At 24.6% G+C, this 23,705-nt stretch overlaps 1 protein-coding gene across 1 annotated transcript; it reads right to left on the minus strand.

Annotated features, from left to right (window-relative positions):
- Positions 1 to 371: 371 nt before the first annotated feature.
- LOC105249328 (aminopeptidase N) lies at positions 372 to 22,262 on the minus strand. The gene is made up of 20 exons (XM_025407367.1): positions 22,197 to 22,262; positions 20,604 to 21,118; positions 19,768 to 20,202; positions 18,586 to 18,766; positions 17,617 to 17,758; positions 17,243 to 17,321; positions 16,215 to 16,558; positions 14,748 to 15,028; positions 14,040 to 14,272; positions 13,602 to 13,889; positions 13,436 to 13,505; positions 13,095 to 13,178; positions 12,712 to 12,866; positions 9,130 to 9,252; positions 7,539 to 7,630; positions 5,362 to 5,435; positions 5,031 to 5,093; positions 1,916 to 2,047; positions 1,161 to 1,400; positions 372 to 473 (listed from the first exon to the last, which is right to left on the minus strand). Exons 2-20 carry the CDS (start codon positions 21,059 to 21,061, stop codon positions 372 to 374), a joined length of 3,576 nt encoding a protein of 1,191 aa, XP_025263152.1. The 5' UTR covers positions 21,062 to 21,118; positions 22,197 to 22,262.
- Between the last annotated feature and the right edge of the window lie 1,443 nt (positions 22,263 to 23,705).

A 23,705-nucleotide genomic window follows, 5' to 3' on the forward strand; every position in this document is an offset into this window, starting at 1 on the left:
TATTTATTTTTAATGAATTTCGCGATGCAGATATGCTTATTTTTGCATGTAGAAATATCTTTAATAAATTTAATGCAAAATTAATAATATCTATATTTATCAAAAAATCCGATACTGTATAATGCACTATTATGTATATATTATTCAACAATATTAACAAAATCATATTTGACAAATGCTAAATGAAAAATAATAACTTGATTATATTTAAAAGTATAAATTCTTCTTCGTTTCTATAAAAATAAAATTTAAATTTTGTATTCAAATCCTCATTATATAAAGATACTTTAATATTGAATTAGCTATTAAATAATGCGAAAACTGATTAAGCCTCTACATAATGCGAAAACTCATTAAGCCTCTACTTAATTTTAGAATCTTACTTGTTGCGATGATTCGCTAAATGAACTTGAGTAAACGAAGCGATCGAAAGCCCCGACTAGGTGATCCTGAAGGTACAGTTCCAGAAAGTTCTACAATGAGCAAGGAAAGATTTAATAATCGCAATCATTATTAAATCCAGTACATCTACTCAAATTTTGTAAAAAAACATTTTTGAAAATTTTCTGATTTTTCATATATTTTTGTTCAAAATTCAAAATAGATAAAGAAAATATTTTAGATTTCTGCAATTTGCTAAAATAAGTTTTTTTTTGCGTTTTCTAGTGTTTTTCAATCATATAAAAAAAATAGAGAGCTCCTAAAGTTTTAACTGTTAGATTGATTTGTAAATGTATTGAAAGACACTAAATAACTTTAAGATGAGAATTTTTACATAAGATTTGACATAAGACTTACATTTTTTTATCACTAAACACTATAAATATGCTCTTTAATATTTTGATAAAACATATATATATGAAGAAATATATATTTATAATATATTTTAAACACATAATTCACACATACTCGATTTGTCAATTGTTTATAATAAAACAAAATTATATTATAATGTATATCATATATTATATTTATATATATTTATATATATTATATTTATATATTATAAAAGAGAATTTTTTTTAATTTTTAATAAATCCTACATTATCATAAAGTTTTACGAGAATTCCCAAATGTTTCTATCTTACAAAAAAATCTCTAAGAATTTTAGATTTTCTACGTTTTTCCAAGAAATAGATACCTTATCAAAATTTAAATACTAGTGTATACCTAATATGACAGGTGCAAAAATGATGTGCTCCCCTATGTTGCGGAACTGTAACTTGTGGTGCGTGTGGTGATGTTTCCGGTAATTCAAGAGGCGGTGGAGCTTCTGTCGGAGGATCATGCAATTTTACGCTGGAAGCTATCGTTTGTAATGGAGCTGGCGATTTTTCGCTCAAACTTATACTAGTTTTAATTCCCGGTGATTTCAATTTTATCTTGGGCCATTTACGTGGCTGTTATAGTAATAATATATATGAAAATATATATAATAATATATATAATATAATATATATAATATATGTATATATGTATATAATATATGTAATAATATATATAATATATGAAAAAGTTTGGAAAGAATCTAATTATATGCAATTAATTATATAAAACGCTTATGAATTGTGCAGATGCTTTACATTTGTTGGGCTCTATCTCTAAATTTTTGCTATACAGATAATTGCCTATATTTGCTTCTGATATATTAAGGTCAAAAAGACACACATATTTTCAATATATTGTCTTATTTTAGACTCCACAGGAAGACAATAAGGTTCATTTTGGTACAGCTGTATTTCACCAATTATTTCTGCCACTTTTCGCCATTTATTAAAATTGATAAGATTCGGATTTTCCGGTAAATAATCTCGATTTCCTTCTTCAAAATGCTGAATATTAGTCAAATATATACCTGAGAATGCATGAAAAAAAGATTTAAATCTTTTCATAATCATAAAATAATCATTGTCACTTTGCGATACTTAGTTAAGAATGGTACACAAGGTGGATCGTTCAATTGTAACACTTCTTTATATTTTTGAACGTAATTATTACTAAGCTGTCGCGCTTTTGTTAATGCCTCTTGTAATTCTATTGATAATTGCTATGAAAATAAACACATGTTAGGAGGAAAATGACACAAAAAGATCTTGAAAGATATATGTATAAGCGTGAACATATGTATATATAAATAAATCATACATATTTGGCACTTAAGGTAAAAGTACCAGTAGTTTAACACGTCACAGTGTTTAAACAATGCAGTAAATATCTATTATTATTAAGCTTTCTAGTGTATAGTTATCAAATTATAAATATTTAATTCGCATTTTTAAATATTTATTTAAAGAAGAAATAAAAAGATTAAAACGTAAAATGATTTGTAAGCAGAAAAAAATTATTTTTCTAAGTAGTAGTTGTCTATTTTCTCAATGGTTTCTTAATAATTTGGTTAAGACACGCCGTTTACTACTTTAGAATGTATTTCCTCTAAATTATGTTTTTGTAAAAAGTAAAAGTTATTTAGATTCTTAAAAGAACATATTATTAAAGTAAAATTTTTATTTTATTAAGTAAATTTATTTAAATATAATAAATTTAATGTTTATTTACTGGTACACTAAAATTTAGGATTGCCCTAATTATTGATCACTCGTTTATTTATCGGTACAGCTACACTAAAAATGCTTGTACTAGTAGTGAGACGCACATAGAGAGATAACACGCACAACACGAATAAGAAAGTTTTTTCGTTAATTATTATTTTTTAGTAAGTATTTTTATATTTTAAATAATCTATAATTAATTTAGTAATAAACTTAATAACTAATATACATTTATGTCGTAATAATAAATGAGAGATGTGAGAAATCATGTTGGTACACGAATAACGTCATTAATTATAACATTTATTATAACATTTTTATATGCTTATTATATTATTCTAATATCGCTAATTATTTAAAAAAATATATTAATATTTGTGTTCTTTTATGCTAAATAGAAAATATATAAACTTATTCTGTTTATATATAAAAATTAAAATTTTGTACGTACATAAGTGTTCTATTTAATTTTAATTAAATAAGTAGTTTTAATTAGTTTTATTTAATTTTAATTAAATAAAAATAAACATTTATTTAGACATGTTCATAAAATGTTGCTCATAAAAAGCAACTAAATATAAAATCATTTCTATAGTCATAAGCTTATAATGTTTAAACACTGGGACAATTTCATTCAATCATAAGGACAGATGCGTTTTTACTGTTCAAATACTGGGACATTTACATAGCTCAACATTTTTTTGTACTTTTATATAATAAAGTTAATAAAAATAATTGTTTATGTGCTATTTAAATAATAGAAGCATCAATTTATAAGATAAATGGAAATTCTTGAGAAAAATTTTTGTTTTTATGTAATAAAAGTATCAATAAGTGCATTTGTATTCTTAATCGTTCAATCACTGGTAATTTTATCTTAGAGCTTTTTTTAATTTTGCGAATTTTGTCAAATCTGCGTTTCTTTTTTGCTTATTATAGGTACTTGAAACGTATATTTTAGCCTAAAAACGGAAACCGATTCCAAAGCGCTGACAATCAAGACGCCATTAAAATTGTTGAGATCCTGTAGCACCACTATTATTTCAATTGCACGTGATACAATGGCTACTCTCTCTTTAAAATTTTGAGCCTCCACTATTATTTTCTCCAGCCATCTTCTAAACTATCAAAATGCAGTATAAAAATCAAAATTATTGGAATATTTGATATACTTTCGTAATGATTTGAAACACAAAAGCTTACATTTGTCGTGTGTCTTATCATTTTCAATAAATTCGGTGACCTTTCGTTTTTGTCATCCTTTGTCCATACACATCCGACTAACTCAAAAGACTTTACTGCACTGTACAACTGAAACTCCAATAATGTTAATTGTCTCGCTAATTCAACAGGATGTATCTATAATCGACAACTTATTTCTCAGTATGAATGATTTCGTGACTGATAATTTTTCTTAAAGAAATCACAACGTTAAAAAATATCATATATCGTAAGTATTTCATAATCTTCGTTATTTTCTGGAATTTTAAGATGCGATTCAATCGGTGGAGGACGATTCTTAAAATGTAATGTGATAGCTTTTGATGATTTGCGCTTTCTTTCTACAATTTTTAATAATAAATTAAACCATTTCTGTACCGATGTGCCATTAATCGTTTGTAAAAATGATTGTAATGTTTCTAAAAGTTTTCCATCACGTTCGAAATCGTAAAAATAATAATCCATCTAATGAAAAACAATAAATACTTTAGAAAACAGTGTTTTAAACATTGCGTGAAATTCATGGAAAATGAGAAAAATATATATGTATTACTAATTCAATGTCTTAAAACATTTAAAACTCTAAAGGGCATCGGATAACAGAATATCCGATATCTCTATTTTGTATCTTTTCCAATTTTCTCTCTATGTCATTTTACATGCAGATGTTTCTTTTTTATCATAAAACAACGAAGGAAACGGTACGTCAAACCTTTCTCTCAGTAATGTTAATAATTCTTGAAGTGAACAAAAACTTCTATAAAATAAATTATTAAAAATTAGAAATTTGTTATTATATATTTATTTGTTATATATCTGCAATGTTGTTATTTACCTTTAAGTAAGAAGGAATGTTTTTACAGAAGTTGGATCAGCGTATGTATAATGCGTCAATCTTTCTACTAATTTTATCAAAGTTGCACCCTTAATCAATGGAACGTCATTTTCTCTGGGACAATATTCTCCATATCATCTTGTTCAGCAAATTTATACAAGTGCGGAGGAGGTAGCCCTAATGGATATTTCTTTTCTTCTTCCAACAGAATACTATCCAAAGTACTTTCTAACATACTTCTTGATTTTAACATTATTAAATCCGCCATCCAATTGTTTTTATTCTCAACAGATTTAGCAATAAGAATAACATTAGGATGTTCTCTCGATGCAATCTCAAAAGAATTTTTCAACTCTGTAAATATATATTATGCATTTGCGGTGCACGAAAATTTAATACGATATGGCAATAAAATTTAAACAAACATTTTTTATCTTCCGTATCTTTTCTATCAATAATATCAACTTTTCTAATAAAAAGTTTCTCTTCTAATTGAAATTCATGTTAATGAGTAGGATGTTTATCATGTGCAACAATATCTGTTGCAACATTATCTTTTGTATTTGGTTTACACAATATTAGTAACTCATCGAATAAGAAGACTTTTCTGTCGGTTAATCCTTATCTATTATTAGTCACTTTCTTCAATGTATCCTCTGTAAATAAAAATTATCGATATATAAACGTTAACAAGTCTGAAGATAATGTTTGATTATTATAGACACATGTAATTAAGAATGGTTTATTTTTTATTACCTCTAATAAATTCACCGTAACAGCACTGCCCAATATCTTTTTGATTCCAGCCGTGTACAATTTTTTGTATTTCCCTAATTTTTTTTATAGCCGCTTGTCTTCTCACTCTACACTGCATTAACAATCTTGTATCTTTTCTTGGAACACTCGTCACAGATTTCGTCAGTTCCATTTGTAGCGGTTTTAGCAAAACTTATACTTGTCCCAGAGTTTCGCCCTCTTCCATGTTAGGGGTGTGCACACATAAAACCTGTGATTTATTGAAAAAAGTGGAAGGTAAAATATTGTGTCGAAATAAGCATAAACAATCTTGTACACATATCTGCAATATACATCCTTGTAGACATATATATGTATACAATGAGTAAAATATAATAAATAATGAGAGGAGGAGAGACGTTCTGGAAACATCTACCACGTGGTCGACATCTAGTACTGTTAAGAAATTGCACAGTTAATTACACAGCCGAATATACGGTCCACTCGGATACCATTCATGCGATAAGCGTAATCCTTGTAATTTTTAAGTGTTATTTTCCTAAAATTTATTTAATTGTACTGAAGAGAATCCAGTTGAGGACAGAAACGTACGTTTACATCTCATCATATAATGCGTATATTCATTAATAATTACTTATACATTTCATCACATAATGCGCACAGTCATAAATAGTTACTTAATTTAAACGTATTGTAACGTTATTAAATCTATTCTTATTTATTGACTTTAACATTATTGCATAATATTAGCTCCTCAAGCTCGATTACTGTTTAATTTATTTAGATAGGAGCCTCTTTCACTTTTATTAAATTACGCAGGCAATAAATGCGTTTTAACAATAATTTAAACGGCACTCCATCATTTTTTCATTCTATTAAATATTTACTCGGTTACAAAAGTGTAAAATGGTTAAAAAGTTGGGATAAATACAATAGAGCCATTATTAGAATTAATTTACAGATCAAATTCTTGAAGAATTGTGTTAAAAATGAAGTATTTCCCCGACATATTAACTTTGGGAATGATCCCAACTTTTTCCATTGCAAATCTAGAAGAGCTATGCAAAAAGCCAAACTTGATTATGGACTTCGTTTGTTGAGATTAGAGATAAACAACGCGTACAGACAATTACAGTTTTTAAAAAATAAGCTATATGAATTATCATGGAATATTTACAAATATTTTCCTTTACATTTGTGGAATGTTTTTTATATAGGTGCTACTCGCTCTCTTCATTTTTATTTTTTGAGAAAATCTAGAAGGGTTAATAGTAAATGGCAATGGCTCATTGACAAATGATTTTAGATTAGCCAAGTACATTGAAGCAAATGATAGGGATTTGTAATTTGAAATATTTGTAACAAATTCAATCTTGCATTTATATATTAGATTCTCGACAAAATAAAAATGATTTTTAAAATAAGTTCCAAGTAAATTTGGAACTAAAAAAATTATCACCAAAACAACTTACAAAAACTTGACGTGCTCGGGTCATATTATAATTTACATATTTCTATAATTGAAATTAATTACAGGTATAATTCGCAAACTTTGTAAAATTATATGTATTATAATATGACCCGAGCACGCCAAGTTTTTGTAAGTTGTTTTGGTGTTAATTTTTTTAGTTCCAAATTTACTTGGAACTTATTTTGAAAATCATTTTTATTTTGTCAAGAATCTAATATATAAATTCAAGATTGAATTTGTGACAAATATTTCAAATTACAAATCCCTATCAATTGCTTCAATGTACTTGGCTAATTAATCATTGATTTCATATTTAGTTTTAATTTTTTTTAGGAATATTATATATTTAGAAAAATTATTGTAATATATATTTTTTGAGGGAAAATTTTTATAAATTATTTATTATAAGGGTATTTTTTTATTAAACGTTATGTTGCATACAAGGTGGAATATTTTTTATGTACTTGGCGTATTTTTTTTACCTTTGTAAGATTTTTTTTGGAAGTTATTTATATTTTGCAAGTTCAAAAAATTTAATAAGTTTAAATCCAAGAAGCAATTTTTTCAATTATACAGTTTATAATATTAAACATCTGTTTAAAGAACAGATAAAATATCGGTAGCACGGAATTAGTTTTCCAAAATTAATTATTTTGGATACTTTACGTTATATAAAATAGATCTGTAAAAATATTATTTGATATACATTGCATAGTGCACTTTATTTGTGGTTGGCATTTGTATTTATAAAGAATAATTAGGAAATTTTCTCTCAAGACTATAATATTATCTCCCTCTCTGTCTTTCCTTCTCTCTCTTAAAAGAGATTAATATATATTTCTTTTGTTTATTTCAAATACAATATAAATTAATTAATTAGTCACGTAATTAGATTATTTATTTATATACTTTGAACAAGAAAATTAAGAAACGTTTTTATAAATACTGTAATCTTGTAGAAGTTTCTATTTTCATAATTTTTAATAAAATTATTGGACAATTACTAGTAACATTTTTTTCAAAATTTATAAAATTGTTTAAAATCTGTTTATTAATGATTAATGAAATTATCTCATTTTTTATGATAATATGAATATAAATAACATTATGATAATAATTGACAAATAGTACATTAATTTTCTTCTATCATAAATTATGTATTACTATAAAAATTTAAATTCATCTTTGATTGATATACTTGGTTTTATCTTAATTAAATTAATTTAAGTTATTATGTTTGAAAAATGTATTTTTGGAATACAATTTTGTTTTATATATATATATATATATATATATATATATATTTTTTTTTTTTAATTTAATTTTAAGTAAGTTTTGCTATAAGACAAATTTTTAAATTTTCAAAATTTATAGGGAATTTCAAAATATTTATTTTGAAATTCCCTTTCTCCTATAAATTTTATGAGATTTTTAATTATATGAGATTTTCGAAAAATTTGATTACGTTGTTCTGAAGTATATTCAAAATCTTGGAGGTTCAAATATTCTGCTAAAGTCCATTTCATGAAATTACCGAATAATTTTGTCAGCGAGACGTAAGCTGATTGCAAAGAAATATCGCGTACCAAATATTCATGAAAGTGTTGATTGATATCAGCAAGATGATTAGTCACTTCAGGTTGTATTTTCTCTGTCGAATCTTTTGTAGTATATTCCATAAGAAGTTCCATAAGAACAACTTTCAGATGGTTACGCCAGTAAACCATGATCGCAAGTGTCATTTTACACGATATGAAGTCGTTTTGCGATCTCGATTACGAATTATTTTTATTACGAACAATATTATACAGACCTTTTTATCTTTCACAATAATTAAAATATATTATATATAGATCTCAATCTTACATCGCTTTTATAAGTTCACATATATCACACTCGAGATATACTTGCGTGCGTGTAAACTGTGTCTTTGTAATCCAGAAGAATAATTTAATATTGACACGTCTTCGAGATATCACAGCCACATTATTTATTTGATCGTCGATGCGAAAACAGGAACAATAGAAGTCAATGTTTTAACAATTTAACAAGTCTTAACAATTTAAATTAATTTATTCGAAATTTCAATTCCGAATTTGCAAAATCTGCTCGAGTATACCCGAAATTTCACAGCTTGTAAGAGAACTTAGCGAGTGTTCTGCTCGAGTCAAAGCTTCGCGTACGTATTCCCGACGAAATTTAATCGCATGTAATGATCTGAGAGTGCCTCTGGCTAGTTTGGCATCCCTGCTTCTATCCGAAGCTCGCCGAAGCGCCGAGCTCACACGTACGCTTACGCTACATCTCCGTTACCCTCTCCACTACGCGTGGCATGTTGCTTGCGGAGGCATTCTTGCATCCCTGATAGCTCAAAGATCCATAAACAGTACCAATCAAAGTATCTATCATCTGATTCCGAGCTATTAGCCAAGTAATTTCAAACACGACTGATACATAAAGTAAAATAAAAATACCGTGGAAAAAAATTTAAAGCTTTTATTGCTTGAGCGGAACGTCTCGTTTTTTGAGAACACACACACCCAAAGAGTAAAATAATAATAAATTTCATTATGACATATATGTTATTTCGAATCGACAGAATAAGCCATAAATCGAAATAGAGAAGAAAATTCTCCATCTCATAATAAACCGAAATGATTCAATAACTTTTCTTATTTGATTAAAACTCTCTGTCATTTATAAAGAAAAATGTATTTAAAAATCTGTCGAATAGAGGCATACACAAAGATAATCATTTTTTATTTACTTATTAGAACTAAGGAGAGTTTGGTATAACAAATGAATAATAATTAGTAATTTATGTGTTATGACAAGAATAACAATTAAAAAGGAAAAAATTCAAAGAAAAAGAAATACAAAGTTATTATACAAGACAAAGCTAATAAAGAAAAACTCGATAAATGTTAATAATTTAATTAAACTATAATAATTTGCCGTAGTAGATATGTTTTTATACTCCTAATGCATACGAATTACACTCGAAATATACTCTTTGCTTGCGTATCGCTTATTCAATTGAACTTTATCTGCGAGATGTGATAGTTAATACCCATATTAAATATTTCAATACAATAATGTACAGGGTGTTTCATCAACATACAGATCAATGACGAAATGCTGCTCATAGGAGCGCAAAAAAAAAATAAAAAATACTTAAACTTAATATAACTCTTAACATTATATCAATAATCCTCATATATATATGATTGGAATAATATTATAATATTATAATATTATAATATTAATATTATAATATTATAATATTATTGCAATCATATGTAGATGAGGATTATTGATATATAATGTTAAAAGTTATATAATAATAATAATATTATAATATTATAACATTCTTTTAGATATATAATTTCAAATATTCATGTCACAAGTTCACTATTCTGTGTAATTTAATTTTTTCTTCTAACAGCTTATTACGCGTTGATAGCGTGAAAGCTAGTATATTTCGTTGAAAATGTACGCGAATGTTCTGTATTACCTATTCCTGCATTATCGGTCTTGCACTCCTATAATCAGACAACCCGTCGTATTGAGCTGTATATTGACGAAACATCCTGTACAAAATCCTCATAATAATAAATAAGCCGTACCATTTGATCACGTTTAAAACAAAATATAATAGCTTTAGCAAAACCGAATTTGTCGAATTTCAATCACATGTACAATCGTAATTGATCGATTGATTTTAATTTTTACCTATCCTGCTAAAGTATTTAAGTAAAGTTATTAGAGTTTAGTTAGCTTTATCATTGATTACAGTCTCAATTTTCATCTCGAACAGGTTTCGTTTCGATTTAATCGTTTGGTTAAAAGTTATAACTTTTTTTCTCATATTGATGCACTTTGAGCATTTCGCTTTGTACATTGCTATAAAAATAAATGAATAAAGCAAAAAAAAATATAAAAATATAGTTTGGAAATTTATTATTCTATTGAATCATTTTATATACATACTTTTTCAAGGACAAAATCGCATAATATTTTTGAAAAGTTTATTCTCTCTATTTTTTAAGTCTGAATACTTTTTATACATATTATTAACAATACATATTTTTATCGTAGATAAAATAAAATATATTTTTATCGTAGATAAAATATAATATACACAACTTTTATAATATATCTATTAAATATAATTGTAAAATGATTACATTGGTATTATTAATTTTGACAGTAACAATATTACAATTTGTGCACAATTTTTTTATAATTCTTCATCGCTTGTATCATAATTTAATGATCGTAAATACTTTTAAAATATTGATTGTTTAAAACTAATAAATCTTTACTTTATAATAAAATAAATAGGGCTTAATAGAATAAAAAATAAGTTTCGAGAAAGAAACAAATTTCATAACATTATATGCCGTATTTTGGTCAGGTATTGCATGAACACTAAGATAACATATCTATGGATAGAAGGAAAATGTAGATGATTATAAATAACCTGTTCTCTTGTGTTTATCAAATTTTTCATATTACAGTTTATACATACACAAACATTTATACCTAATAGATAATGAATAATTATTTTATACCAATTCGAATATAGAACATAACTAAACGTTTAAGAACGTTATTGTTAATTTTAATATAAACTTTATTATTAATTCATTTCCTATTACAGACATCAAATTACAGATTTTAATATTTGTGGTATATATATTATACATATATGATGATGCACTGATATCTTGGGTGCTGCAAGCATTATAAATGTTTGGCATCAATCTAAAACTTTGGAAGCCTTAGATGTCTTCGACTTACAAGAATAAATGGCTTTTTATATTAAAAAATCAATGTAATAATTAGAAGAATTAAAACATGTAATTTGTTCTAAATTTTCAAATAAAATAATCAGTATCTGTATTGAATTTAATCTGACAAATTTGAGTCCATCAAACAAAAATTTTAAACTCTAAATTCGACAAAGAAGTTAAGGTAAGTCCAAATCGATTTGTTGAATCTAATTCAGTACAGAACATCTGATATTTTATTTTTATTTATTTAGCATTTTGATTTTAATTTGTATATCATCCACTTGTTCATTTTTTTCTCTCTTCTTTTTTTAGACCCATTATATAATTATCATAAAAAATTGTTAGATATTCATTTTTTATCACCACTACGCTATTATAGTTATAAATATGATTATAATTTTCCAGTTCCAAATTTTCCTTCTTGTACATTGTCGCATGTGTAGTTCACTCTCTACCTTTTGCATTATTCAGTCGAAATCATTCTGTTATTTCTATTGTAATGATTATTTAACACTCAACATATCGTTCAATATATCATATTATGTTTTTCTTATGTAGAGTACCATGAAGTTGCATCTATTGAGCACGTTGTGTTTCATAATTTGCTGAATATAAATAATTATCATTAATCATTAACTCTTTGAATTTATGATTAGTATCTAGTTATTAAGTTCTATCTTATGTTTTATAACATTTGTATGATAATTATTAAATACTTTATATGTGCATTACATAAACACATATCAAACATTATATAAACACATTCATCTTAAAAGAAACATTTTTTTTAATAATCATACAAATTTTAAAAAATAGAAATATTGTAAAAAAATTGCATAAAACTTTTGCAAAAGACAGAAAACGTGATAATGTTTACTATTACTATTTAAATTTAAATGAAACTCATCAACTTTTTATTCTATTATAACTTAACCGCTTTGTTATCGTTATCGTATATGTATTTCTCGTTTGTGAATGTATATTTTTAAACAAAATGAATAAATGAAAATACAAAAACTATCTATATTAAAAGTAAATATGTGCATGCATTACATTTCGTTATTATTTCCTGGTTTCATTCACTAATCAGCCAAGAATTCTTTAAATACACCATCAAAGTCTTTTATAAGATATCGATATTCGTACAGTTGAGTCTTTAATTGATGCCAACGTAGTTCTAACTTGCGATTTACATACACTCTTATCATATTCATTGTAAGTGGCAAGGATTTCCTTACCTGAAACGTATTATTTTAATATTTATTTCAACAATAATTTATTTTTACGCTATGAAAATCAATCATAATTTTTGGTTATTAACGTAATTAGCATAAAATAGTTATTGATATAAAAATAAATACATAAAATAAACTTAATAATAAGAAATTTGCAATTAAATATGTATATAAATGTGTATATAAATATGTAATGTAATATAAATATGTATATAAATTTCTAAAATTTACCATGTTACCGTTTTCTTGATATTCATAATTAATCATATAGTCTGGATTCATACGGTTCTTGAAAATAGCCATATATTTCTTTATCTAAAATAAATTATTTTTTAGATCAACAATGTAAATGTTAATTTTGCCTTATAATGTAAAAATATACATATATAACATACAACAGATAAATCTATAAGATATATTTATTTAGATATAACAGATAAATCTAAAATATATTTAGATACAATATATATAATGATAATTGAAATTCAAAACAAGATATTAATAAACAGTTTTATATACATGTGCATATACATATGTATATACGAGTCTACATATAAATTTATAAAATTTACCTCATTTATTTGTTCTTTAGAATATACGTGATTAATGAATATAGTTAATGCTATCATATAGCTGATTTCTCTATAAAAACAAAATAATAGATTTATATAATTAGAAAATGGAACAAGTTTTTATAATTGCATAAGTATTACATATTTATAAAATAGTAGTCATTACTTCGGTTTTATTTTGAAGAAATTGTTGATAATCCAGTTTAATAATCCAGTCCTTGCATGCCTCGTAACAATAACAAAAAAACTGTTTATATAATCCATAGTTATTGTCATATTAGTCATTATATTTATATATTGGAGAATGATTGAAGGATCTTTGGAACAAGTTAAAAATTTTAAAATACTTTTATCTGATTCTTTCAAATATATATCATACACTTGCATCCAAGTATCGTTTCCCGCTGTCTTCAAACCATTGCAGAATGTCCATTCTTTCCATCCCATCCAAATTCTGATATTCAAAATAAAATAAAAATAAATTATTAGAATTTATAATCTTATACCTTGATCACATAAATTATCAAATGTTTCACAACGCTACAAGAGAAAATGTTTTTAGAAAATGATCGTAATTGAAAGTTAACTAGCAAATCGTAATTACTTGTGTGATGAAGATTTGTTACCACTTAAAAGATACAAATTTAATTTATGTTTGGCTTCTGAAAAGCAATCATCATTTAAAAATTCAACACTCAAAATGCATAACCATTTTGCAGCCTCTTGCCTCAAACATTTAGTGAAAACGTTCTCCTGAATGAAATCCGTTCTATTTGATTTAAAATCGGGATATTTTATTTCCGACAAAATCTCACCCAACGGTCGCGTTATTTCTCTCTAAATTTTTAAAATATATATAACAGTTTATACATTTTAAAATTAATATATATTAAAATTTATATATTTATATATATATATATATATATATATATATATATATATATATTATAGTAAAATTGATGAAAGTTTGTGGACATGCATATGCTGTAATTTAAAATATAAAATATTATGTAAATAACATAACAATCTTTTTAGATTTCTTCTTTTTATAAGGCAAAACATAGTAATAAATGCGTAATTATATATAATACAATCTGTAAATTAAATACTAAATAATACAATTTCATATTAACGTTTCATAAAAATTTAGAAGCGGAAGTTATTTCGTAAATCGTAGAGAATTAAATAGTATGTATATTCATCTATATTTTATCGAAATTAATTTTAAGATATAAATGTGTTGTACATTGTTAATATAAATTATTTAACATAAAACTCACGTTTTACTTACAAAAACTGATATTATTTATACCTTTATAGGGCTATATAAACCTTCTGGATATGCAAAGAAACCTGAGATATATTCTAAGTTTTTGAACATAGGATACCATGCGATATAATCTGTATCTTGCCGGAGGTAGTATGAAATATTTAAGAATACAGTAGAATTTAGTCGGCCTGTCATCAGAAAATGAAATGCGTCGTCGATGATTTTAGCACGATCGAGAACATGTATTTTTCCAAAGAATTCGGAATTCAAGTAGTGCGAAAGTCTATTCCAATTCCTGGCATCATAATTGACGCGATAACATCCTATTGTATGATAAATTTTATCAATGATATAAATTAAATTTTTTTAAAATTTGTATTTGTCAAGTAATAATTTGAAATATCTTCTTATATTCTTATAAAAAATGTATTAGAAATTATGTATTAAAAATTTGCAATTATTATAAGAAACAAATTGGATTGAATATTAAATTATATCATGCTGATAAATCAATGTACTGAAAACGTTATGTCAATTTAAATTCATTTTTTTGACTACATTGACTACATTGATGATAATCAAAATTGATAATCAAATTATACAATATATTTCATTGTGTGTAATGTTTTAATGTATATACAATCTTTAGATCGTGCATAAAATTTTATTATAATAACAGCACAGTATGTAGACATAATTTATCAAAGAGAAGTAAAGATATAAAAATAGCTAATTTATACATATGTATATGTAGCAAATTGCAGATTATCATATTTAATTAAATATAATAATTAAACTATCCAATAATTAAATTTTTAAACATTAAATAATTTTAAGCACAGTTGAATACCTAAAAAAAATTCTCTAACTGTATAATATGTGAAAAGATTTGCTACACTTCTATAATTTAAATAACATAGATTGAATTATATATAATTCAATCTATATTATTTAAATTATAAAAGTAGCAAATCTTTCTACAATTGTAGATTTAATTATATATATAGGATGTACCACTTTAACTTTTATTCAATAATAACTCCGAAAACAGGTGTTTTGGAAAAAGAAGTTTGAAAAGTTTGTAGAGTTTTGGAGGAGGAATGAAGATATGAAATATTAAAATCTTATATTAAGGATGTGAAAATCAAAATCAATCTAATTTTTATCAAATTATGGAACTATTTTATATATAATTTGTGTATAAAATCAATTCCTTACAATATTTCCCGTAAAAAATTGTAAGAGTAAAATAGTCAAAAATTGAATAGTTTACGAAATATTTTATACTTTAAGTTAACAAAATTTTAAACAAAAACTATAAAGTATCTCTTAAAATATTTATTTTTTGATTAACTAAATACTTCTACGCATAGAATAATGAGACGATCAATGTAATATAAAAAAAACACGTAATTATTTTTAAGAAAAGGTATGAATTTGCAAAGAACAGCATATCTAAAAAAAGAGTTACGTATCTAAAAGTATAATAAATTTATCATAAATATTTACCACTTTGTGAATTGACCAATACAAAGTCATTCTCGTTCTTGAGATCTGTAATAATATGTGAAATATGTGGTATTAGCCACACTTCAATCGAAATATTTTTTAAATGAGTCTCCGTAACAATATTCATATCTATATATTCATTCAATATCCATATATCTACATTAAAATCTTCTACAGATATATTCAAACTGTTTTTATCATAATTTCTTTGCACATTTATCACAGGGTAATAATTTAACTGTATCCAATTTGTTATTTTGTCTTCTAATTTGTATTTTATTTTGAAAGCTAATTCTGACATGACAGCTTGCATTTCGTTCCAGAAATCACTACTGCTTTTATAACTAAAAATAGAAGCAAATGATAAGAAAAATTAATAAAAGAAAATATCTTAAGAAAAATATTGTAACGCAATTAAGATGTTTAAAGACCGAAGTGAAAAGGAAGAGCAGTAGTGATAATAGTGTAAATTATATCAGATAGAATTGGAATATTAATAAATTGACAGAAAAATGACAGAAAAAAATAAATAGAATAGTAATTTAAAAAGACAAATGTGTCACAGAAAGAAATAAAATAATATTTAAATAAAAAGAATTAAAAGGCATAAATAGAGAACATATAAAAATGTAAAAAATGTAAAAAACAAGAATTAAAATGGAAATATAGATAAAAGAAGAAGTTAAGGAAAATTAAAAGAAGACGAAAATTAAAATAATAGATAAATAGAAAAGAAAATTAAAATAATAATAAGTACAAACATAATAAGATAAGAGGTAAAAATTAACAAAAGTAAAATTAACAAGTTTTGAATTTACTAATAAAAATTAAATATCAATAAATTTAGAAACACAAAAATGATAAAAGGAATAGGAAAGAAGGTCGAGAAGTATACCAAAATAAATTTCAAAAATTAACAAACAAGCAAAGCAAAATATGATTATAAAAAAAAAAAATTAAAAAATTATACATTTAAAAATATAAACTTAAATTTATGATATAATTATGTTCTAATTTGTATTACTCACTAATTATCCAAATATGTTCTGATACTATTCTGGAAAACTTCTTCTGAGAAAGTTTGCAATGTGTAGAACATAAGGCTTGCTACGGAAATTGACATTATAAAGTAAAAGTAAAGTATAAATAAAATAAATTTGCTATACATCACTTGGATATATATAAATTTATAGGCATAATTTCTTTGTAATAAACAAAATGATAAACAAAAGTTTATTTTACTTTTTTGGTAAATATTAATATTTATGTAAACAATAATATAAATAAATTATATAAAATAACTGACTTACATGTAAAACAATTAAGTTATTTTTTTTATTATAATTTTATATGCAGCATTAAAGAATGTATAAATAATTAATTATTTGCTTGATGTTGATACCTTTGATGTAACGAGGTACTTCAAAAGAACTATTAAATTCTGATTTGATTGTGAGGGGCCATGTGTTCTTTGTACTCCAATGAAGAAAATCATGTTGCATTTGAACCACAAAGAAATCTTGTATCCGAAAATCTGGGAATTTCTGGACGTGTAAAAATTTTAATCTAAATAAATAATCTACATATTTAATCAAAACAAATGCTCACACGCATTAACAACATACATTTAAACTGTTACAATATATTTAAAAAAATTTATACACATTTGTTATTGTATTTTAAAATATCTAATGATATTTAATTATATTTTTGACATTCAATCAAATTATGTATTTTTTAAATTATTTAAAAGTATATATGTCAATATATATAAATTATGATATTTAAATTTAATATTGCTTTTGTGATAAATTGTAGCTAATTGCACGGACCTGCGAAATTTTAGGTTTGGTTAGTTAAAAAATTTTCTTATAACTTCATATTTGTATATCTCAGCGAAAAAAAATTGTGCGAAAGTAATCGAAAATGGATTTGAATGGTGAAAAATAATATTATACGATGTCATTAGTAGAAATATTTCATAAAAATTAGGTTTTTCCATAATAAGTTCATGAAATTTGCCAAAATTGCATTTTACAGTATTTAACTATAAATTACTCAAAAACCTGACGTTCTGGAGAAATTCTGCGGTCAGATTCGCGTTATCAGCGTCAAAAAATCTATCAGATTTACCTACTCTGCTTTTTGTAATTAACCAAATCTAAAATTCCGCAGTCCTGTGTTATCGTATAGATCAGAAATTTTAGAAATAAAATTCCGACATAACTTACGTTAGTATATATTGAATGATAATAAACATTTACAAAAGTTTAAAAATATTTTAAATTCGGTATATAGAAGTCTGAATATTTCTACATTATTTTGATTATGTGTGTGTGGTTGAAATAATTAATGCCAAATATAAAATAACCTGATCGACGGCGTAAATTCCAAAATATGTAGCGAAGCCTTTGCTTAACCATGGTTCCCATTTATATGGATCGATTGCATCATAAAGCCATTCGTGTGCCACCTTATATCCTATTACTCGCGCTATTTCAATTTTGCGTATCTCAGCATCTATTTCTTTATTAAAGATAATATCTTCTTCTCTAAAAATAATTCGCAAATATTCCAATAAAGACGAGAATGCTTGTTATAAATATGTTATATATTGTATATGAAAATTAGTTATATTATAGATAAATTGTATTACTAAATTAAGGATGTTTTGTATGTACAATTCCAGCAAAAAGTAGCTGAAAATCAATATTGATGAATATATCCACTTTTGATGTATTTTGAGTAAAAAATTGTGTGGAATATTGCAATTTGATCTTAGCTACAGTGTAGAGATGTATTTTTTAATATTTATTGCGTTTTTACTGAAATATTCCGAATTTTGTTAATCGAAATGATTAACTTTTGGCAGAAAATTTCTCCTTGCGACAGATACATGGCTAACTTCATTGAATTATATTTAATATCTTTTTAACTAGTTAGTACTTATATAATATTATTTGACCAATTATTTCCTCTCTATCTAAACTTTTGCAAATTTTAAACAAATTCTGAATATTATTTTCATATGATTTTGTCATTTGAATCGACATGTTTATACGTTTCCCATAAGAATACATGTTAATTCGGTGCAAATTAAAATTCTTATAACTTGTGAACATTTTACTTAATCAATTTAAAAATTGTACTGAAGATTCTAAACATATGTAAAGACATTCTGTACAATTTTCATTAAACTCTCAATATTTTGAAAATAGGTACAAAACATCCTTAAATAGATAAAAAAGAAATGTATAATTGCATTGAACAAGAAATAATATATTATATATTATGTTCAATACAACATAACACATTATTATGTTCAATACAAAAAAACACACGTACACATATACGCAAATTACTCTACATTGTAATGCATTAACTTGTAATACATTATTATTATTATTAATATTATTTATTGGGACTATAAAATAATATAAAAAGATACAAAAATTTGAATTCTATAATATTGAGTAACCGGAAAAAGTATTATTTTTTTATGTATATTGACATTTGTCTCTAAATATATTTACTTATATCAAAAAATATTTACCTATAAAGAACGAATCCCAATATTATCTCTTCTGCATCGAGCAACTCCGGAATCGCGATATGATTAGTTATTTTAGTTTTCCTGATATGCGACAGAAACCACGCAATATTTTTAGCAACATTGTATGCAAATGTCATATATGGCAGTATGTCTTTTCTGTACAACAATTTGGTATTCCAATTTGTAATAAAGGAGAGATTAAACACACCCGCCGCTATGAAATAAACGGGCATTACGGGAGTAGTTTGGAAGCGTGTCCATTGCATATTATTTCCATCCACTTCTACATCCTCCCATATCTTAGGCATATTTGATAAAGCCATGAAGTTTTCATGATGCTTTATAGAAATGCTATAACTAGCACATATAGTGTCCTTTAAAAGTGGAAATAATCTTCGAATCGCAAATTTGTAATAATGCGTTGCGGCCAACCACCTAGCATATATAACAGTATATTTTAAGTAATACAAAAAATTTTCAGTTATTGCTGAAGTCTTAGAAATTATAAGGAAAAATAGAAAAAATAAAAAAAGGGGAAAGAAAACAAGAAAAAAAAATACATCTTAACACTGTTTAAAGAATAGTAGTAACATGTTTTATATTATAATTGTACAATGTAAAAATGCTTTCACAGAATTTATTATTTATCAGACAACTTTCTACGAACTGTAAGAGAAAGGAAACTATGTTTAAGTAATAATTTATTAAATCATACACATACACATATACATATATTAAGACCATGCCTTGATAATAATACGAATACTTTGTAAAGAATTGAAACAAGAAATTAATGTAATTAGACCTAAATATTTAACATTTTAAACATTACTCACATTCTATCATTTTGTTGATTCATGTAAGTTCGGAATCCTCCATTTTTAGCTAAAAGTCCCATAAATTTTATATTCAGAGTGTAAAATCCTAACGATAAATTATACGGGAAAGAAATGGTAGTTATACATATTTCATTGTCATAGATAAAATCATCAGTGCTATGGGCAAAAGCTACTCCTTTATTTTCTTTAGATATTTGTACATCGTTTGTTACCCTAACTCGAGTTATAGTTAGATTTTCTGTGTAAACGTATATATTTTGCGTTTCATAAGGAATATAAATGCTGACATTATATTCGCCATGGAAGACATCGTAATTGACATTTAGTACAAAGTTGATGTTATAATGTTGTGGATATAATATGTCGAGTTTTGGTATGGACATACGTTCATCAATAAAAAGAGCCGCCGCGATAATGAATATTAGACTGCAACTTAACACTTTTACGAATGCCATACCACTTTTTTTTCAAATTTCTTCCTACCTATATCAACTTGCTCTTGTTCTGGGAATCTACCGAGAAATAACAACGTTCAACGTTATAATAAACATGTCAATAAAATGACATTTAAAATCATAATAGTCAAGTTTAATAAACGTTTTATTAGTCAATAAACACAATATTTGATTAAATTAATCCTCAACATATATATTTTATTTTGAAAGTAATTATTTATGAAAAACTTTGGAGCAATCAAGAAATTGTATTTTATACTTTTATTTTCTTTCTTATACACAAACAATTCATTGCCTCTTAATTTATTGGCTAAATATTGTAACGATTCATTGTCACTTAATTTATTGGCTAAATAAACTCTTTTTATATTAAATGTTTAAAATTAATATATTTTCTTATTATATATGTAGATTAAAAGATAAATTGCAAAAGAAAAATTCAATTAATATGAATTTCGCAATACGTCGTGTAATATATTATATGTATAATAACGTTTTTTTTTTGTATTCCATAAATGATGAAATGTTATTCCAGTAAAAATATGAACAAATGAAATGTATCGTTTTTAATTAATCAGTTTTCAACTCTATCATGATTTAACACATTATGTATTTCACACAAGTTTTTATATTACATAGTGATAAATTTTATAGTGATAAATTTTATAGTGATAAATTTTCTTTAATTACTGCTATCATTATTTATGAAAAAGAGACAGTATATAACAAATATTACATAACCTTTTATTTAAAAAATCTAACTTTAAGAGAAAAAAATCATAATTTTTTAATATATATTTCAGTAAATGCAATATATAATATTAATTTAAATTGATTAGATTTAATCACATTGGCATAATTTAATGAAGAATTTCTTTATTAGGTGTTTGATTTTAAGTTAAATTGAATTTATTTTTAAGATAATATAATAATACACGCACATGTAAAATTAAAATCTTTTTCCTCTAATATTTTTATAAATACAACAATTTTGAGAAAAACGATAGTCTCTGAAGAAAAATACTATGTTGGTTATGTATGTATGTTAAAATTATTTAAATTGTTCTCAACATATCTAATGTACACATTTTACTTTTTTAAAAGCGGTTATATACTCTATCTTGTTATAACTCACCTCGTATATTATGATGTCAGCTGATCACAATTTAGTTCTTTAATAATAATTAAGATTATAATTAACTCTTTATTACTATAAATTATTATTAATATTGAAAATATATCTATATTAATTTGATCTCTCTCTCGCTTGCCGTTCTGAGATACTACCGAGAAATGCCAACATTCGACAAGCGATATCATAATAAGCATGTTATGGAAACAACTTTGAAAATCGAAATAATATAAAACCAGACTAATACGTGTCTTATCAGTTAATAAACGCAATAAAATACTAATATATGATTAAATCAATTTCTGTCTGATATATTTAATTAATTATTTTTAAAATGCATTTTATAGGAATTAAAAAGTTGTATTCTCTCCATACTTTTATTTTTTTTTTATAAAAAAATAATCCATCATTGTTTGTATCTTAATTTATTGGCTCTAATTGTAGATTTATGATATTCTATCAATGTCCAATGTTTTTTATAAATATAATAAAAATAGATAAAAAGGAAATCTAAATATAACTAAATAGTGCAAAATTATGTTATAAAATATATAAGTTTCATAATTTTGTGTAAGCATTACATAAATAATAAAATATTATTCTAGTAAAAAAATGTGTGCAAGGAAAGATGTAACATTTTTAATTTATTTTCAAATTTATCAAGTTATTTACACACACACACAAATTTTTATAAGTATATGCAATTATTTTACAGTATTATATTAATTCCAAAAGCGTTATGAACTCAAAGTTTTCAATAATTTCGATATAATTTTAATTCTTTATTTTTTAAAGATATGTTGACTAGATCATCTTCCAATCTGGAAATTGAATTTGTGTTTGGTTCTCTTGCCTTCGTGGACAAGAGTTAAATTCTGACTGGTTAATACAATATACATATAATTAATATAATATAATATAAGAAATAAAACAAAATAAAAAGTAAATGTGTAATAAAAATATGAATAACGTTTACTCATTGAAGAAAGTATAGAATTCGCTTGCGGATATGTGTATAGTTAGAATTAAAAATTTTCTAAATTTGCCGAAACACAGGTCCAGATTAAAATACAATAATAAAATTAAGATAAAAGATTCCTCCAATCTAAGTTCGAAAATTATTCATCTATTTCAACGATTTCTCCCAAAAGTAGTGATAATACAAAGAAAAATAATATAAAAAGGAAGAAATAATATAAAGAAGAAGAAAAGGAAAAAAACAAAAATAATAATAATAACGCAAGAAATTCTAATCATAATTATATATCATAAAATGTATATATTTTGACGTCTTTTTCTTAGCATAATAATGTATTTACTTTTATTTTCTTTCTTATACGGAAACAATTCATTGCCTCTTAATTTCAATTTGATCTTAATGTTCTGGGAATTTAACAGGAAATAATAACGGAATTTTTTTATTAAATATGCATACAAGGTGGAATATTTTTTATCTACTCTACCTATTTTTTTTGCCTTTGTAAGGTTTTTTTAGAGGGATCTATAAATTTT

The sequence above is a fragment of the Camponotus floridanus genome, unplaced genomic scaffold, assembly GCF_003227725.1.
Source record: "Camponotus floridanus strain SB8 unplaced genomic scaffold, Cflo_v7.5 scaffold170, whole genome shotgun sequence".
NCBI lineage: Eukaryota > Metazoa > Arthropoda > Insecta > Hymenoptera > Formicidae > Camponotus > Camponotus floridanus.

Bases quoted from the DNA above. Each gene is read 5' to 3' on its own strand.
- LOC105249328 (XM_025407367.1), bottom strand. From the start codon at position 21,061: ATGGCATTCGTAAAAGTGTTAAGTTGCAGTCTAATATTCATTATCGCG. The intron at 13,890-14,039 runs GTAATTACGATT...TTTGAATATCAG, and splicing joins AACAAATCTTCATCACACAA to AATTTGGATGGGATGGAAAG. The intron at 9,253-12,711 runs GTGAATGAAACC...CTTGGCTAATAG, and splicing joins AAAGAATTCTTGGCTGATTA to CTCGGAATCAGATGATAGAT.